At 39.3% G+C, this 19295-nt stretch overlaps 1 protein-coding gene across 8 annotated transcripts in view; it reads left to right on the top strand.

The window, feature by feature from the left end:
- Nucleotides 1–19295, top strand: part of CUBN (cubilin) — a 151446-nt gene that overhangs the window by 84559 nt on the left and 47592 nt on the right. For all 8 annotated transcript variants that reach the window (XM_080386348.1, XM_080386347.1, XM_080386349.1 and 5 more), the window contains 13 exons: nucleotides 1644–1760; nucleotides 4013–4126; nucleotides 5396–5524; nucleotides 5861–5993; nucleotides 8175–8380; nucleotides 9661–9842; nucleotides 11366–11555; nucleotides 12647–12844; nucleotides 13158–13304; nucleotides 14156–14346; nucleotides 15557–15740; nucleotides 17051–17225; nucleotides 18272–18450. In XM_080386348.1, coding sequence (XP_080242474.1) covers nucleotides 1644–1760; nucleotides 4013–4126; nucleotides 5396–5524; nucleotides 5861–5993; nucleotides 8175–8380; nucleotides 9661–9842; nucleotides 11366–11555; nucleotides 12647–12844; nucleotides 13158–13304; nucleotides 14156–14346; nucleotides 15557–15740; nucleotides 17051–17225; nucleotides 18272–18450 — 2145 coding nt within the window. The remainder of the gene's footprint in view (nucleotides 1–1643; nucleotides 1761–4012; nucleotides 4127–5395; nucleotides 5525–5860; nucleotides 5994–8174; nucleotides 8381–9660; nucleotides 9843–11365; nucleotides 11556–12646; nucleotides 12845–13157; nucleotides 13305–14155; nucleotides 14347–15556; nucleotides 15741–17050; nucleotides 17226–18271; nucleotides 18451–19295) is intronic.

Here is a 19295-nt window from a genome sequence, read left to right on the forward strand (position 1 = left end):
TCTAATCAGTTTGTTTGTATTAGACACAATCTTTTAGCACAGCTGATAACAAAAGATGTTGTTTCTATACATGTAGCATACTGATGCGTATCTTTAACAGGACTGATTGTTTCCAAATTATAAAGAATTATAAATCTAAGGATTGTCTTAGATTCTTTGATTGGGGGAAGAGAATGGTTTTTGTAGTAAGGCATCTGGCATACATCAGCAGCCTCCTATTCCTCCTCCCTAGAGGGGTAGCTACCCATAACTGTACTGAGAGAAATGTGCAACTTGCAGTTTCCATAAACCTAGTGACAAAATAACACTTTATGTGTCTATCCATGTGCATGAATCTGAAAAGCCATAAAAGGCTTCTGTGTGGTGCTGGTGATGAAGCCTATGGATTCAAGCCTGCAAACCCTGCCAAACATCAACCATCCAATTTGTGTAGGACTAATTGGTATTTTACATTGTTTCCTTTTTAATGAAAAATGACATCAACTGGGCAGAATTTTTCGTGAAATTAGGTACTATTTGATGACTGGTGATTTTCTTTTTTTTTTCCGCAATAACTTTGGAAACATTTTTTCCTCCGAAGGTACAGCCATGTAGTTTTCGTAGAGAAAATCATTTTCTCTCATTTTCTTCCTAGGATTCTTTTCACTATAAATTAGTACTTTCTTCAGAAACGTTTTGTCTCTGAAAATATTGTGAAAAATTATAAAGGAGGAATTTGTATCACCAAAAATGTCAGGAACCCCAGTTGTTGAGGTACGAGTTAGATACATAGCTAGGCATTTCTGACTAACAGGTATGAAAGCCTAATCAGTTAAATATTCTCAGAGCATGTTTACTGGATTAGGTCCTGTACAAAACCTGCCTGGTGAGCAAGTGCTCCCTGCCTAGGATGTAGGCAATCTAGCTTCCCTCTTCCTGAGAAAAACCTGGAAGTCCCATCTCCTGCTGGATGTTTTAGGTAGCATGGCATGATAAATTAATCTCAGCCTTTGGTACCTAACTCCTCACCCTGCTGTTTAAGGCACCTATGTGTTAAACTCAGATTTGGGGGGCTTCTGATGAGTCAGCATGCTTAGAAATGGGCCATGACAGCACTCAGCACTGTTAGCCAAAGCTGCACAGTCAGCCAAGCTCTTGCACATGTGCAACATTTCACACAGCTGCAGTTTTGTTGATGCAGCTCACAAGAGGATCCTGCCAATGCAATGTGATGCCACACGTGGGCATTAGAAGTTTCTGGAGATTTTATGGGTTTTTTCCCCTCCTAGTTGCCAGCACAGCCAAATGATCAGAGAAATGGGTGTATGATTGCACTACCCTGAAACGAAGTTATTTTCACCCCAAGATTGCTCTTATGAGGTGTGAGGTGCCTGTTAAAGATGAGATCTGTTCCCAAGTCACTCTGGCTTCCCACAGATGGTCAGCCAGGTGCAGCATGGCCTGTGGATCCAGGTCAAGAAAGCACACCTGGTGCTGGGAGCTAGCCCTTAAATCTCTTCTGATAAATTACTGTTGTGAATTTTATTCTCATTGCATGTTGATGTAGCATAGTACATTTTATGCATTCATTTTCACTACAGAATCTAAGACATGTGTTTTGTATATATAAATATGTGTGTGTGTATGTGTGTTTCATTCTAAAGCATGCGGAAGTTTCATAGAGTCAGATTCGGTTGGGGCAGCAATTTCCTCCCCTCTGTATCCTGCCAAATACCCAGACAATCAGAACTGCAGCTGGATTATTCAGGCTCAGGAACCATGTAAGTAAAAACATCTTTTATTAGCTATGGTGACTAACATCCTCATCTTCTTTTCTGTAATAACAATGCAAAATTCCTCCTTTATTTCTCTAGGAAGTTCTGCATCCTGGTAGTTGGAGAGTGTGGCTCTCCTAATCTGTCCTGAATCAGATTTCACTGTAAAGTATTTAGTGCATAGTGAGGAAGACAGTTTACAATTTGTCATCTTAGCTGATTTACTGTGACCCAAGTTTGCAATTATAAATGAGGTGTTGAATACTATGTGAAGTTGGATTCATCCCTGAGAAAAATCTAAGGGTTTATATACAATTAAAGCACATGTATTTAGCTGACCTTATTTTGGTCTGCATTTTTCAAGCTAGAGTTGCGTTAGATCAAATCTATGCTGTTAACATTAAAAAAAAAAATAATGAGGAAAAGTACAGAAGAATTTAAATTTAAAATACAAATAACAAAATACAAATAAATGGGTCTTATGTGAATAGATACACTCTCAAATGTCCCTGTCTAATTGTACACAGGTTTATGATTGATCATAAAACACCAAATATTTTCCATCAGATAGTGGTATTACCTTTAATACTCAGCATTACCTTTACATTGTATAGGATTCCTAAAAAATATTTAATAATTGTGTAATAGTATCCTGGTAACATCATTTAAATAAATGTTTGTTTTTAATAGCAACCACTGAACTTCAGTTATGCATCTGATATTTAGTCGTTGTTAAAAATCATAGAATGTTCCAATCACATTTGTAAGTTCATTTTGCTAAGTTATAAATGAAAATCAATTTTCCAAAGAAAACACCAAAACAAAAATCAAGAGATAAGCAATACTTTTTCTGGCATAGATTCTTTTACAAGAAATCAATTCTCAAAGCTATTCCTTACCTACACAACACTTATTTTTAGAGACAGTCTTTTCCTAGATCCAGGTTGAAAATTCATACATAACTGTTGTCTCCTGAATTACGTCAGTATGAGAGACCAGAAAAATGTTGTATTAGAAGTAACCTGTGTGTGTAGTGACTTCCTCCACTTACCACCGGGACCACCACATACCTCATGTTATAGGTACATGCAGCTTCATTATGCCAGTCGCACAGCATTCCATACGTACATAGTACACATACATTACATAACCATATACAGTAGATTTAGCCAATGGCAAATCACAGCAGAGTTCCTGCTCTGCTTTTACTGAGAAGGCCAACAAGTCTCCTGTTCTTGCCTCCCACTGTGTTTTTCCTTTTTGCTTTATATCCTGAGGACCCACATTGATAGCTGGAATTGATTGACCAGACAGGACACAGGCGTGCCGAACACGCGGGCTGTGCAGCTGGATGCCATTCAGCGGCACCCTGCTGAATGCAGTGCCTGGGTCCATGTCTGTCATTTCGGCTTGTTCTAGACAACTAATTGTAGCCCAGTGAGAAGCAAAATATTTGTGTCAAATTCAGGCTTGGTCAACTTAGTTATCATTAAAATTGTGAGACTTTTTCTGATCTGATCAAGCTATAGGAGCTCTAAGGCCATGAGCAACTACTGTCACAGGCAGGTGTTGAGAACAGCCTCTGTTCTTCCAGTTGTGGACTGTGACTTCACCTTTTTCCATATCAGACAAGCAAGAGCAATATGAGAGTCAAAAATACCCTGAGTCAGAAATCTTCTTTTTCAGGACATAGCCTGCAGTCCAAGGGTGTGGAAAATCCAATTCTGTACAAATATAGCTGAGGGTAGTTAATGATTGTTTAACCAGTCCAATTGATGTATATGCAGTGTTACAAAACGATGAAAGAACCAGCTCTTTCTAAGCCTGGAGCAGGGCAGCATCAATTCACATTTTGTCCAGATCTATGGTATAGATCACAAAGGGACAGAAGGTCACGGATGTGTAGAAATAAGTTTGGTTCTGAATGTGTGTAGATGTTCCCTGTTGTGTTGGTTGACACTTTCAGTATATAATGAAGCTGTTCAGATACTAGGAAACAGTTTTTTATGTGTATGTGTTAAATCTTATGCTTCTAATGTTGATTGTACTAGAAAGTACTGAAATATGAAGAGTTCTACCAGAACCTTTGCAATAAGGATTAATTCACTTCCATCAAACTCAATCCACATATCAGGGAACAAACTAATGCAGATGATGTACTTTGACTTCAGGGGAGAAAAGAAAAGATGGTACGTTTGTTTACATGTTATTATTTCTCTGTGAAATGCCAATAAGTTTTTACTCTTTGCTATTACCAGTCAACCACGTCATACTTTCATTTACTGACTTTGATATTGAAAACAGCAGTCAAAACTGTACAACGAATTTTGTGGAGATTTTGGATGGAAATAACTACGAAGCTCCTCTTCAAGGTATTGTACCTTTCCCTTGTTTATTTCATATATAGAACTACACCCAAGGTAAGCAGGAGAAGGTTTTCTGTGAGTGTCCTCCTGCTTCATGGGTTTTCTCTGATAAAGGAAGGTCCTTGGCCACTCTGGCCAGAGGAGACTGGGAATGGAGGATAAATCTTCGGTGTGAATGGCACAGTCCTCCTATGCTCTGACTGTATTCCTATTAACCTGCAGTTTGGAGTTGACTCCAGCTGCCTTTTCCTTCCTCCTCAGCTGAACAATATTGGGAACCAAGCAATTCAGTTTGAACTGAATTCCCAGTTAACTGTACAAAAATATAACATAACCCACACTCATAAGCACAGTCCACACTGAACACAGGTGAAGAAAGCTGCAGATTCCTGGATTTTCCTCAAGGGCTGGAAAGCCTAATTTTCTGCTTGCTCCTGATTTTTCTACAGCATTCTCCTGACATGTCTGTTCAAAGCCATCATCTCCAAGTGGCAGGAGCCGCTTGGAGCAGCAAAATTCAGTGCTTATATTGCCAGGAAGCCAGGAGTGCACCCCTGGCCACAGGGTGGTCCTGACTCATATCCTCAGGGTTGCCTCAAATTCCTTTCTGGGAAATTCGGAGTATCTGTGCCTGATTATGCTCTCCCTTACTCTGCTTTTGTGTATGTTCCTTTGTCAGGAGTGGGGCTGCACTCAACTTAAATAGTTTGTAACTAAGAGCAGATTTCATTTTTTGGTCTCCTACCCTTGGCTTTCACTTGGCAAGAGGACCAGGATACTAGCTGCTATCTTTCTTTCTGCTGTTAGCTGCCCTTCTGCTAGATCATGATTCGTATTTCTCATCCCCATGTTACAGTCTGTTACAGGGTAACTGCTTTGTTATTTGTCACTTGTTTGTTTGGTTTTTTTTTAAATCAGAAACAAGTGAAATTGAAATTACTGTCAGATATATTTGATGGGATTTTTTTTTTTTTAATTAGGCTGTAATTTCTAGTTAGAGTGAACATGAAGGAGCTCAGTGAAGACTAGCCAGTGACTAGGGTATCTGGAGTGCAGGAGGGCCTTCCTCTGTTAAAAAAAAATGTGACCAGAGTTGGGTTCTGTACAAATGAAACGGAGTATTTAATTTTTATGTAGATTGAATTGACAACTGCAGTTGTAAGCAACAAAAGTAACTCCTAGTTGCTGTCACGCATTAACTCCAAATGTTAAATTAGCAATAATAATTCCATGCTGAACACACTTTTTTTTCCTCTCTGTCTTGTTCTCTTTCAGGCCGGTACTGTGGCACTACTGTACCACATCCTATCACTTCTTTTAGTAATGCCTTGGTGGTGAACTTCATCTCAAACAACAACTTTGCTTCTAGGGGCTTCCATGCCACCTATACTGCATCATCATCATGTAAGTCCATATGCCAGGTGTTGCTATCTTATGCCTCTGACTTTTAAGAAAAAGAACAGATCCTGTACCTCTTTGTGTCCCTGATGTTCCCATTTTTTAAAATCTCCTATTACACTTCCTCTTTTTGGCCAAGGTCTCAGCAAGTATATCAACAATCTAAAGAACATCGAGACAAGGAGAAATGCTTTCTCGATTAGCAAATGCTCTGGCTCTGTGAAAGTGGGTTTGGTCTTTTTTTGGTTTGGTGGTTTTGTTCTTTTCTTTGTTGTTAGTTTTGGGGTTTTTTTTTAATGTCATCCTCCTTCTCAAGTCTCTGCTGTCTCCTTCTTGTTGCAGCCTGCGGTGGTACTTTCCACATGGACAGAGGAGCTTTCAACAGCCCTGGCTATCCTGAGCCATATCTGCTCAACACCGAGTGTGTCTGGACAATTCTCAGCTCCCCTGGCAACCGGCTCCAGCTGTCCTTTATGTAAATACGTTGCCAGGGGTTATTCAGCCTTTTAACAGACCTGAAGGAAAGATGTTCTGTGTTTATTAGGAAATGTAATTACCAGATGATAAAGCTGAAATGTGTTTTTAGAGTAATTTGGAAAGAGAACAGAGCAGTGGTTGGTGGCAGCTTGCAATCAGTGTTCTCCCGTCTTAGTCATTGCTTATATTAAGGCATATACAACTTTATATAAATAGGTGGTTTGTTGTTTGAACAGCATGGGAAGCTGGAGAAGCCAATTCTCACTCACTTATAAACAAGAAGAGGAAACTTAGCATTGGTCTGCCTTTTCTTTACAAGGGAAATTCCTACTATTTCCTTACTACCAGATTCATTGTAATATTTATATAGCTGAATAATATAAAGGGCACAGATACTCCACAGATTGTCAGGCTAAAATTCATATTAAACTCTTCAGAATTTCTCCGACAATTACAGCAGTGGAGGTACAACAGGGGCTAGGAGAGTAGCTGAAGGAATCCTGTTTTCCTTTCAGCAAAGTAACTTTCTTTTGAAGACCTCTAACAGGAAAGTCATACCCGATCCACAGAACAATGTAGAGTCCTTTAACAGGGTTGTTAGGTTGTTCTTTACCCATGATGTAGATTACTGAGCCTCTGTGTTTCTGGGCATCAAACAGTGGCTACTGCCAAGGAAGAGAGCACTGACCCTTTGCAAAGCTATCAAGAATGAGCAGGAAAGGAAAAGTTATTATGAAACTTGCATTTACGGTTAATCAAGACAAAAGGAAAACTTTCCCAGTAACATGCTGACTGTATAAGGTGCAATTTACTAGGCGTGTTCTGATTCACTAATGCAATAAAAAGGACATTCTATTCCTCCTTTACTCACTGAAGCAGAGAAGTGCTACAGCCTAAAAATATGTTCCAAAATATTTGCTACAAAATAGTGAATGACAATTTTTCAGAACCAAAACAGAAATCCAGTGTGAAGCAGAAACTACCAGCAGAACATACATTCAGTTATATAAAGTGACACTGAGTAGATGCAAGCTCTTTTTCTTCAGTTATACATAGCTGAAAGGCAAGCTGAAAATACTGGAAAGCATGGAGTAATTGTGTTAGAAAGCAGTATTTATTTAATTTAATTTAATATTAGAGGTTTATGAAGTTTTGTTGGCATGAGGCATTCATTTTCTTCAGCTCAGTCTGAACAGAAATGCCTGTCTTGCAATTGGAGGGTTAGCTTTAAATTAGTCTGAAGTATATCCAGATGAGTGGTTGGAACCATTTCACAGCTTGTGTATGCTGAACACATGGCTATATTCAGGACTGAAGGGGAGGAGTTGTTACCAGAAAACCAGAAAGCATGAATATTTGAGGCATTGGTTGTAAGAGGAACTCTCTGGAATCTTTACTATATATTCCTAGCCTGCTTCTGAAAAGTATATTGGATTGAATCAAAGCACTTTACCTAGAATAACAGCTAATGATTTTTAGAATATAATTAGGATTCAGCTTGGTACAATAATTAAGAATTTATAATCTGATTACTAAATCCCATTCCTTTTCTAAGATAAAAATTGGTTTAGGAGAGTTCATAGCAATCATTACTATTTTTCACACCCAGCTATGTGAAACTCAGAGACCCTGGAGAAACAGTAATATTTCATCATCCTGGAGAAACTGCAAAGGGATTTCTGAGCTCTGAGGTGTTAACTACAAATGAATCTAGGCCTCTGCCAATTGTTTTCTCACCAGAGGGTGTACTGGAATAATACACATATGAAGGGGCTGCAAACTGATTTGTAAGGCTAAAAGTATCCTCTGCACACAATAGATGTGCACCTAGTAAGTACTCTGACCTGGGCTTATATTAAAAATCTGTTTTATATATCAGGGGCTTTCTGTATTTCATGATTGTTTTTTGAGAACCATGAAATATTAGAAAGGTTTGAGAGTTCTTTAAAAATTGTAACTTTGCAAACTGAAGCTCTGTCATAAAATAAGGATCTAGAAAAGAGAGCACCCTGTTTCAGCAGCACTGCCAGGTGATGAGCACAGACTTCTGGGTTCTGGAGGGTTTTGTTGCTGCCCTTTTAACTGTTATAGTAAGATACCAGCCATAGGGGGATTAGTGGCCTTGTCAGTCTGTGTCAGTCATATGCCTGCTAATGCTCTTCTACTGTTATCGAAACAGAGTGTTTCAGGTCGAAGATAGTAGCGGCTGCACCAAAGATTTCCTGGAGATTCGTGAAGGGAGTGCTACAGGCACGCTGGCAGGACGATTCTGTGGGAACTCTTTGCCTTCAAATTATACATCTACTGTTGGACATGTCCTGTGGGTCAGATTTGTCTCAGACAGCTCAGGCACTGGTGCTGGCTTCAGGGCCACATTCTCTCACTGTGAGTAGATGTTATTTAATTGAAAACTATTTTTCTTTGATAACACTTCCAAAACAATTAAAAAAAGTGATTGCTTGGCCTTGTATATTAGAAAATTTTTGTTGATGTAAGCAAGGCTTTAAATTAACTTTAAAATTATTTTGTAATTTTTTTTTTATCCCAGATGTAAAGGGATAATCTAAAATGTATCAGAACAGGACTTGTGTGTGTAAGTATATTAAGTATAATGTAATCAGAAGAATTAGACATGACATTCTCTCTTTTAAAATTATGGTAACAGACAATATTTTTTTCAGATTGATCATATTATCCTTCTACAAGCAAAAATTTCCATGGATTACTGAGAATAAAATGTCCTGTATTTTACTGACTGTTTTCTAACAGTTTATCACATGGTTTTCAGATTCATCAGAAGTATTGGGCTGTGAAGATACGAATAAGAACTATATACTAAAAACTTCTATGACAACCCAATTTTACCAATAGCCTGTTAAAGTTAAAAATACCCAACCATATGTCTTTGCTACCTGAGAGTGAGCAATGGTGTTTAATGTTTATGTTGCCATTTATTAGGCAATTGACAAACTAAGAAAAAATGATTTCTTTCCCAGCTTTCCATTTTGCTTTTTGGGTATGGCTGTTCATCTTCTAGTCTGGATCTAGATGCCATTAACCAGCAAGTGGAATTAGAAGAAAAGGAAATGATGCCAGTTTATAGATCCAAAATTTCAAGGGATCATTGTAAACATCAGTCTGACTTGCTGCATGAGCAGATTGCTGAACCTGAAGATCCAGAGCCATTCTGATTATGCAGGCTAAACTTCCAACAATTTTCCTTATTTTGAGACTTTTACTACTAATTGCCAAAAGGAATTTTCAATAGTTTATGAGTCAATCAAATCAGAACCATTTTTCACCAGAACACACAAAGGCATTAAAAAAATTAATATTTAATGTTTCTTGGGAAGAAATTAACATGAAGTAGGCAGTCGGGGGAATTTTGATGTGCCGTCTTCCCACCTCTCTTACATGTAGGGCCACATGGCTTGAATGGGTGTTTCCCTTCAGATAAGGGCACACTGCATCCCTCAAGGTGAAAACAATTAGATGTGCATCCTAGGATTGTCTGAGACACAAGTCTGTGCCTCACAGCACTGTCTAGTCCTAAGTAAATTAAATCAGATGGGCTGAAATGAAAGCTATATTGCAGGCTGGGCCCCAATACTCCTTCTAATCTATGTGAATAAGAGGCATTAGCTGTCTCCCTTCTTGTTTTTCAGTGTATGGAAATGACATTGTGGGAAACAGAGGACAAATAGCTTCACCGCAGTGGCCTAGAAGTTACCCTCACAATTCCAATTACCAGTGGCGAATAAACGTTAATGCTTCACAAGTTATCCATGGCCGTATCCTGGAGATGGACATTGAAGATCATCACAGATGCCGTTATGACAAGCTAAAGGTGATTTCATTGTGAAAAGTTACTTTATATCAGTTAACTGTGATAAAAATTATTAATAGAGAAACCTACAAGAAGAACAGGAAGAATTTCCAAGGATCTGGTGTGGCTTACTGTTTTTGCTGTCACATCTTCAATAATTACTAGCTATAGGAAAGGTTACATACTCTTTGGCTCCCTAACAGATATTTCCAATAAGTAAATTTGAAACTTATTTAAAATAAGTCCACAATGGTACAGTGCTGAATTTTCAAATCCAAGAATTTCAGTTCAGATGCCAGATTGAACTTTGCTCTGTGCTGGTTCAGTTGAGGACAACGGTAATAATAACATCTCAGTGTCTCTAAAAGTAAGGTGTTTTTTTTTTTTTAATCCTACAAGGAACAATCCTTTACTTGCACCTTCTTTGCTGTCTGCATCAGTAATTTGCTGTCAGCAGTAGGAAGGTACCGGTTCCTTTCTGTTTGATTGTTTCTCCGCACCCTGCTGTAATACAGTCTAGCCTTTTTGCCAGGCTAAAAAATATAGCATGCATGGTCCTAAGAAAAATGGAGCAATAGAGCCAGCAACTTCTTTCTGAACTTAGCTGAATGTAAGTACTTAGTTAAATAAGGTAAATCTCTTATTGTCTTTTTTTTAACTAGCTGGTTCACAAATTATCCTTTTCTTTCATCTTTGGGAAAGTTAATACTAGTTCCACATATTCAGTATATTCAATCCATTATTAATTCAGTGATATCCAAATTTAATATTAGTTCAAAAAGGAAATACAGTTTATTCCTTATCACATGTCAGATTTTAACAGCATCTTCTTTCTTGTAACTCAGCCTGCCTTTCTTTGTCTGTCTGTTTGAAAGCAAAATGAGTTTCTTAAATTGACTACACATTCAGTGGGTGTGAATCAGCCTGATCTTTAACCTGACACAAGGATCAGACCTTCAGTGTAATGTTAATGTTTATTTCATATTTTCTAGCTTTCTCTACTGGACATTTTTTACTGGAGGGAAAAGGACAAGAACACAAATAGGTTTGAATGGTGGCAAAACAGAAGCATCTTTTAACAAGCAAAAGTTTTGGCTTATAAATATATAAAATGAAAAAAATGCATATTTATTTGATAGAATTTTAAATATAATTGTTCCTTAGGGGAGGGAAGAAAAAAATGTTTTTTTTTCCTGCAGATCATGTTGATTTTTTTCCTTAGCAAGGAACAAGATTGTACCAGTGGAATTTTTTAACGTGGGAGACCAGTCCATGTCCCCAAAGAGCCGCCCTGTGAGGGGAACGAGCTGAATTTGATGGCTTCCATTCATATCCTTCTTCTGTGAAAGCTTCACAATTAACAGTATATAATGGAAAGGGAGATTTTGTTCCATTTTTGTAAGAGAAGTTTCTCTCTAACAGGGATTTGCTGAAAGATCCCTTACTCATTTAAAGAGGGTAATTTTCTGCTTGGAAACTTGTTGAGAATGGGCTGGATGAAAATCTGTCTCTATGAGGAATGGCACTTGTTCTTCTCTCTGCAGGTTTATGATGGGCCCACCATTCATTCTCGTACTGTTGCAACATACTGTGGCACAGACCCTGCTTCTTTTGAATCCTCTGGCAGTTCAATGACAATCCAGTTCCAGTCAGATCCATCTGTGACTGGAAAAGGCTTTCTTTTGGAGTGGTATGCAGTGGATGCTTCTGCTGTTACACGCACCATTGCTAGAGGTGGGTTTTCAGTGGGCTGCACAGTTAAAAGTGATACAGCCAGTGATATACTGAGTTTTACTTTAAAAAAAAAAAACTCCCCACAAGAGAAAGACCTAGATATTAACAGAGGGAAAGCTTTCATTGACATTTTAATTAAGCATTTTAACAGCCTTGTAAAACAATTTTCTAGGGACTTTCAGATACACTGTTTTACAGTGTTTGAAAAATAAGCATGTTGCTAGAGGGCGTTTTTCTTTACACAGGTATTTCATGAAAGCTAAACATTTTGTATGCCTCTTGAATCAAGTACATTTCAAGTATCCCTCTTGAAATCACATTCTTAAATCACTGGAAATTGTGATATGAAACCTTTCACTATAATGCATCTCATACCCATAAATAAAGAGAATATGCTCAGTATGATTGTATACCTCTGACAAAGAGCTTCTGGAAGGAGAGGGAATATGCTTCCTGTACCATTGATTTTCTCTGAGGAAGATCAACAAGAGGAAGTTAAGACTAACTAGGACATAGTGCAATGCCTTCTTTCTAAATCTTAAGGCAGATTTCTGGGGACAGAGGGACTAGGGATCTCTGGAGTTCTGCAGGGTAGTAGCAGCTATGTAATATATATGTAATGGGTTTAAGTACTGGGAGAGCACTGAGCCACCAGATATCCCAACAAGGATTCCATCTTGATATGAACACAAAGCTGAGACATTAGAAGTGGAGAACAAAAAGTACTTTGATTTCAAGAGGGTCTAAATCGTATGTGTATTATTGGTTATGTATGCACCATTCCTTTCTGATATGCAACCAGTGTTAAACTGTGGTAGATGCTCTTAGGTCTTTTGCTAGATACTCTTCATGGTAAAATAAGTCACGTCATTGCTGCACCAGGTAGTACAGGAACATCCTTATAGGTCAGGATTTTATGATTTTGTACTCCTGGTCCAAACTGAAGTTGAAGAAATGCATTCCTGTGATTACACGCATCATGAATGTGCTCCCATTGTGCTTAATTATAGATCTGTCATCTTAAATTATATGGGGGAAGTGTTGAGTTTGAAAAGAAGGTGCTTTCATTTTTGACTTCTTGTATGTGACAGGTGCATGTGGAGGGACTGTAACAACTGAAGAAACACCTTCATTCCTCTTCTCACCGGGCTGGCCCATGAATTACAGAAATTCTGCTGACTGTTCATGGCTTATCAGAGCTCCTGGATCTACTGTGGAGTTCAATATCCTGGCCCTAGACATAGAATCTCACAGCTCATGCAACTATGACAAACTTATTATCCAAGATGGTGAGAAGCCAATCTTGCTTTACCCTGACAGCTTGCAATAGATACCCAAGGTCCCATGGAATTTTTATGTCCGTTGACCTTAAGCAATCTAGATCGTGATGGGAACATGCTCTAAATCAGTATTCTTACTCTATGTTGAGACATTCTGCTAGTTAAAATAAAATTACCAAAGTCTAGCAAAATATTTGGTGGTCTATAAAATATTCCTTAATCTGTTAGGGGTTAAAGATCTTGAAAAGCACCTGCCTGAAAGCATGAGCCACAGCAACCAATAGGCAAATGTGTTGGTTTTAACGCCGCGTTCTGATTTCAGGAGACACTAGTCTTTCCCCAGTGCTGGCTACTCTGTGTGGACGAGAACCTCCTGGGCCAATAAGATCAACTGGAGAGGCAATGTTCATCCACTTCATGTCAGATTCAAGTGTCACTGGAGCTGGGTTTAATGCCTCTTATCACAAAAGTAAGATGTCTTTCTCTTCTCCCACAGATAAATGCCTGCCTTGCAGCTAACAATGGGCTAAGGAAAGAAAAGACTGGGGCATTTTTAACAGCTGTTTGCAGTCTATCTAATTAATCACACAGATCAATTATTCACATCTCATGAATATGCATTAATAAATGTCTGACTCTGCAAAGGAAAAATTTGCTATTTCCCCAGCAATATAATATAACAAAGCACGATTCAACCAGACCAGTCACTTTTCAGAAGAAAAGTGTATGCCTAAGTTTGTAACAGCTCAGCTGAAAGGTGAAAGAATGCCCAGCTAAGAGAGAGAAATAAATGACTCAGAGCAGAGACACAAAACAGAGAGAGACAGATTCAGAAAGCTGTGTAAGTTCCAGCAGGAATGTCACAGTTTCCAGTGGCACTCCTCCCACAAGCACCCAGGGATGATAACAGATTCCTGAATGGGCTGAGGCACCAAGGAAAGTGTTAGGATAACAATGGGCAGCAGGGGAAGTTTTTCTGACTGGCAGCTTGAGTAGGTGACAGCGGTTTGGTCCTTGGCTACAAGCAATGTACTGATGCCATGGGAGGTCCTTGGCGTAGCTGCCTGCTTACTCGTCTGTTAAGCCTGAGAACTGAGTGTCAGGATGTTTGGTGTGTGTCTTCTTGCAATCTACTAGTTTGTAGGAGGGAGATAATTCATCGTGTGCATTACTCTACGCCCCTCAGCTCTTCATACACTTGCTTCAACATTTGCTTTTACCTGTCACATCTTTCTTTTGAGAGACAGGGTTTTTCTCTAAATGAATATGTGAATATTTGATGCTAATATTTTTTTCTTTGGTTCTTCTTGTTTTTGTCAGGTTGTGGAGGCTATTTGTACACAGGCAGGGGTGTGATAGCATCCCCCAACTACCCTCAAGACTATGCTCCTAATCTGAATTGTTCCTGGCGTGTAGTAGTAACCTCTGGATTTATCATTGCTGTGCATTTTGAACAGCCTTTCCAAGTTAATAGTGAGGATACTTCCTGCAGCCTTGGAGATTATGTAGAGGTGAGATTATTGGCTAGGTCACCAAATCCTCAAAGCTATTAAAACTACAGAATGTTACAGATTTCAGTGTCAGTAAGGCAGCCCAGGTTGTCAGGGGGTGGAAATACCAAAGAAAAATACCACAGATATTATTTCTCTCTTATTTATTGCTGTGTGTTAACTAATCACTAGGTTATTGTTTTCCCCCATGGCATGAAGCATTAAGATGATCAGTGTTCAAAGTTTACATTGCTGTTTAACATCTTTGTCAAAGATGTAGACAATGGGATTGAGTGCAAGTTTTCTGATGACACCAAGCCATGTGGTGTGGTCAACACACTGGAGGGAAGGGATGCCACCCAGAGGGACCTTGCCAGGCTTGAGAATTGGGCCATTGTAATCTTACAAAGTTCAACGAGGCCAAGTGCAAGGTCCTGCACGTGGGTCAGGGCAACCCCAAGTACAAATACAGGCTGGGCAGAGAATGGAGTGAGAGGAGCCCTGAGGAGAAGGCTTTGGGGTGTTGGTTGATGAGAAGCCCACGTGACCTGTCAATGTGTGTTTGCAGCCCAGAAAGCCGATTTTATCCTGGGCTGCATCAAAAGAAGTGTGACCAGCAGGCCAAGGGAGGTGATTCTCCACCTCTGCTCCACTCTTCTGAGAGTGGAGTACTGCGTTCACCTCAGGGGCCTCCAGCATAAGAAGGGCATGGACCTGTTGGAGTGAGTCCTGAAGATGATCAGAGGGCTGGAGCACCTCTGCTACGAAAACAGGCTGGGAGAGTTGGGGTTGTTCAGCCTGAAGAGAAGGATCCAGGGAGATCTTACTGCAGCCTTCCAGTACCTAAAGAGGGCCTACAAGACAGCTGGAGAGGGAGTTTTTGCAACAGCATGTAGTGTTAGGACAAGAGGGAATGGCTTTAAACTGAAAGAAGGTAAATTTAGATTAGATATAAGGAAGAAACTCTTCAATGTGAGGGTGGTGAGGCACTGGAACAAGTTGCCCAGAGAGGGTGTGGATGCCCCATCCCTGGAAGTGTTCAAGGCCAGGCTGGATGGGGCTTTGAGCCACCTGGGCTAGTGGAAGGTGTCTCTGCCCATGGCGGGGGATTGGAACTAGGTGATCTTTAAGGTCCCTTCCAACCCAAACTATTCTATGATTCTGTGATTCTATAATTATAGAATTCCAAGGCTGTTTGCTTGAATGATGTTAGCAATTTCTCTTCTTCCAGCTGAAGAATGGATTAGATAATGCTGCCCCACCTTTGGAGTCCCAGAGAGGGAATGGACGGTTTTGTGGAAGCAGCCCGATCTCTACCCTGTACACCACAGATAATCAGCTGTTTGTCCACTTCATTTCTGACAGCAGGAATGAGGGTCAAGGATTCAAACTGAAATATGAAGCTAAGAGTCTAGGTAAGTCTAGGAAATAAACTTGAATTCTGTACCTCAATAGATATAACTTGGAGTTTGTCCTCTTAAAGGAGGTTCTTGTTTTAAGTCCCAACCCTGGTAAAATCAAGTGTCTGCAAAAATGCCCTGTTTCCTTCTTTAGTGCATCACTTCTGATCTGACACTCAAATGTCTCCTTTTTAATGAGAGCCAGCTCCAGGTCACAGAATCTAGAGATACGAAAGTTTAAAAAAAACTTATGGGAAACCCTTTGGCATGGAAGTAGCATCTATAGTTAGGAAGAGGTGTTCAAAATTCATACAGGATTGGAAAAAAACCATGGAAATAAGAACCTTATTTTAAACGTATGATACCCAGCGCAAGTGCTAAACAAGGAATTATTTAGGCTAGCACATCTAGAAAGGTGGTAAGATTTCTCACAACTTTTACTCTCTCTCTGCTGAGAAAATAGCATTCCTTGCCAGAGCTAACATTTTTTGGAAGAATGAAAAAAATGGAGACACAGAGCTCAGGAGTAAATCAGGGACTTGGTATTTGCAGTTATTCCACTGTATCATGACATATGCCACTTGGAACAGCAGGAGACCTCCTGTTAAACAGTATAACTAAACACAACTAAAGCAACCTGTCACTCTACTCAAAAATTTAGGTACCTGCTTGTTTTCTGCCTGCTTTTCCCTGCTGCCACAAAGAATCATTCTTAGCATTACTGTAGGGGATTCATGAAGGGAATAGGTGAAGCTGTACAATAGTATTTCTAGCATTTCGATTTATGAAACTTGACTAAAACCCTCTGTTAAACCAGTATTGCTAGAACATAGTGTGTGTTTTTGACAGAAAGGTTCTGGTCAAAATAAAGATATTTTTGTAGGATAAAGGACCTGACCAAATCCTCATGTTTGCTCTGACTGGCATTCCTCACAGATTCGTTATTGTCTCAAACAGATATTTCAACTTTTGGAAAGCAGAAGTGGCGAATGATTCACAGAAGTATTGATAGGTCTGATGGTAGGAACAAGGCAAGAAATATGTTTTTTCTTTGGTTTAGAAGCAATCCGAGGTAGAACTAAGAGCAGTTTAATTCAGGGCCCTGAACATTTGGGAGTGAGGAGGACTACGTAAGCAGGAGCACAGGAACATAGGATTCTACTGCATTAAAATGTTTTCCCACAGTATGCAGTAAAATGCATTTGTTTTTGATGCCAATATATGACACCAAAAGGAAACTGTTGGAATATACTGATAGCTCATATTTTTGATGCCTCACCCATTTCCTTAATGTTGTTTTTTACTGGTGATCTTTTCTTTCCCAGCTTGTGGAGGGAATATTTATATCAATGATTTCAACCCCAGTGGATATATATCTTCCCCTAACTATCCAAGCAATTATCCGCCACATGCTGACTGTGTCTGGACCATAACTGCTCCTAATGGACATGCAGTAGAACTGCAATTTGAAGACCAGTTTTACATTGAACCTTCACCGAAGTATACCTCCACATTATTTTCCCTGTGTTTCTTCAGAGATTGCATTCTGATTCTTCTTTCCCTGTTACTTTCTCTGATTCCTCACAGCACACTTGCATGCAGTTTTATAATCAAAACTGCTTAGGAATTTTTTTAGAGAGATCACTGAAGTTATCAGGCTACTGATACACATTCCTAGGACTTTGCAGTGTATGACAGAAATTAATAGACAGAGAGGAAGCATCTGTGGTAGGAAGGTGCTTTCTGGAAAATCTGTGCCCTCTAGTCCTTTCATATTCAGATTTGCAGTAATCTTGACTCTCAGGTGCTTTTAAATCCAATGGATTACCACCACAATCATTTGTCTCCCTCCTCCATTGCCTGTCTGCTGATTTGCAATGGGTCTGAATGTTTTGCACTCCCTGTCTAAAGCACAAAACAAGGCCTAGTTTTGAGCTGATGTATCTTCATTGATACAGAGCTGGCTCACTATATGGCAAAGGTGAGCACCACCTGTGAGATTGTGTCCAGAAAAAATGGTGCAGGACACAGAATCCCAAAGGTGTCCTTTCTGGCTTCCCAGGACACTGCACCATTCTGAAAGCAAAGCTGTTACTTAAGATATTTTGGGTCTTTCTATGCCCACCTAAGTAAGCCCCCAGGTTTGAATTTTTATTCCCTTCATCTTATATCTGTTCCTTAATTCAGCAGTCACCAATGAGACTTAATAGGGAATATCTGCTGAATCTGAATGCTGCCCAAAAAAATACCTATTAAAGATGGTTACAACTGCTTTATCAGGGCTTTTTCATACCCCTGCTCAGGACTTGCCTCTGTCAGATCTGCTCTGATCATAGACTGGCCTTGGGATAAATCTTTCTCAATGTTTCTAGCACCTCTTTTGATTCAATTGTTATGTAACTATCACGGATTATGGACTTGTTAATTCTGTTCTGATCACATTGGATGGAAACTGATCTAATTCACTACAGCTTCATGGCTTTGTGCACATACTGAAAAGATTTCAAACTCTACTGCTATACATTAAACAGAAAACTCTCTTTTAGCTGTACTTCCAGTTACCTAGAGCTACGCAACGGCGCTGACTCCACTGCCCCCATCATTGCCAAGCTGTGTGGAGGCTTCATGCCAGGCTCACAGAGATCCTCAGGAGCTGTCATGTACCTGAGGTTCAGGTCTGACAGCAGTGCCACGCATGTGGGATTCAATGCTAAATACACCATTGGTAATGCTTCCATTTGTCAGTTTCTCTGATTTTAGAGAATATTTGGTCTCAAGTGTCAGGCTTTTGTAATGGGGCTTAAGTCATGCCTATCAGGTGGACTGACAGAGATGTCTCTCAATTAGTGTTAGAGCTAAGGCATCAGAATCATCATATATAACATAAGCATATCCTACACCTAGCAAGATGTGAAAATTATGGAAGTAAGAATAGGAAAATGCTCATAGATCTGCAGTAGTAGAAAAAAATGACTGAATTGTCTTTGACAGGAGGTTATCAGCAAAGGGGCAGTAGAAAAAAGGTTGACATGGATAAAACCATGTAACATGATTTGATTTTCAGCATGCAAACTTAGTGTCACTTTCATGAACAGGATCCTGAAGGGGAATGCAAAGATCTGATAAGAGCTGGCCGGAGGAGAACAAATTAGGAGCTTCTTTATGTAAATGTAAATCAATGTATAGTAACAATGCTGCTAGACAGGGGCTGCACAACAGTGGACTGAAAAAGGAATGAACAATGGGAATCATTATTAGTCAGCTGGGAAAAGAAATACTTTAAAATTATTTGCTCTTAAGCTACAAAAACAGGATTAGAAAGCACTAGCGAAGTTTTAAATACAAAATAGTCTTAGATCAGATTCAGAAATATGCTACTTTTTTAGTTTTGATAATGTTAATAATCTTCACAAAGTACCAGCTATTACGTTAGTATCACCCATATAGGAAAGTCTAGGACTGATAATTTTTCAGAGGTGAAGCATTGGACTATATTGCTTTACACAGAATTTTGGTGATTGTGTTAGGTCTCAAACACTTAAGCCAATATAGCGTGCTATTGTATTTCTG

This window comes from Falco punctatus (genome assembly GCF_963210335.1).
Source record: "Falco punctatus genome assembly, chromosome: 4".
NCBI classification, from domain to species: Eukaryota; Metazoa; Chordata; class Aves; order Falconiformes; family Falconidae; genus Falco; species Falco punctatus.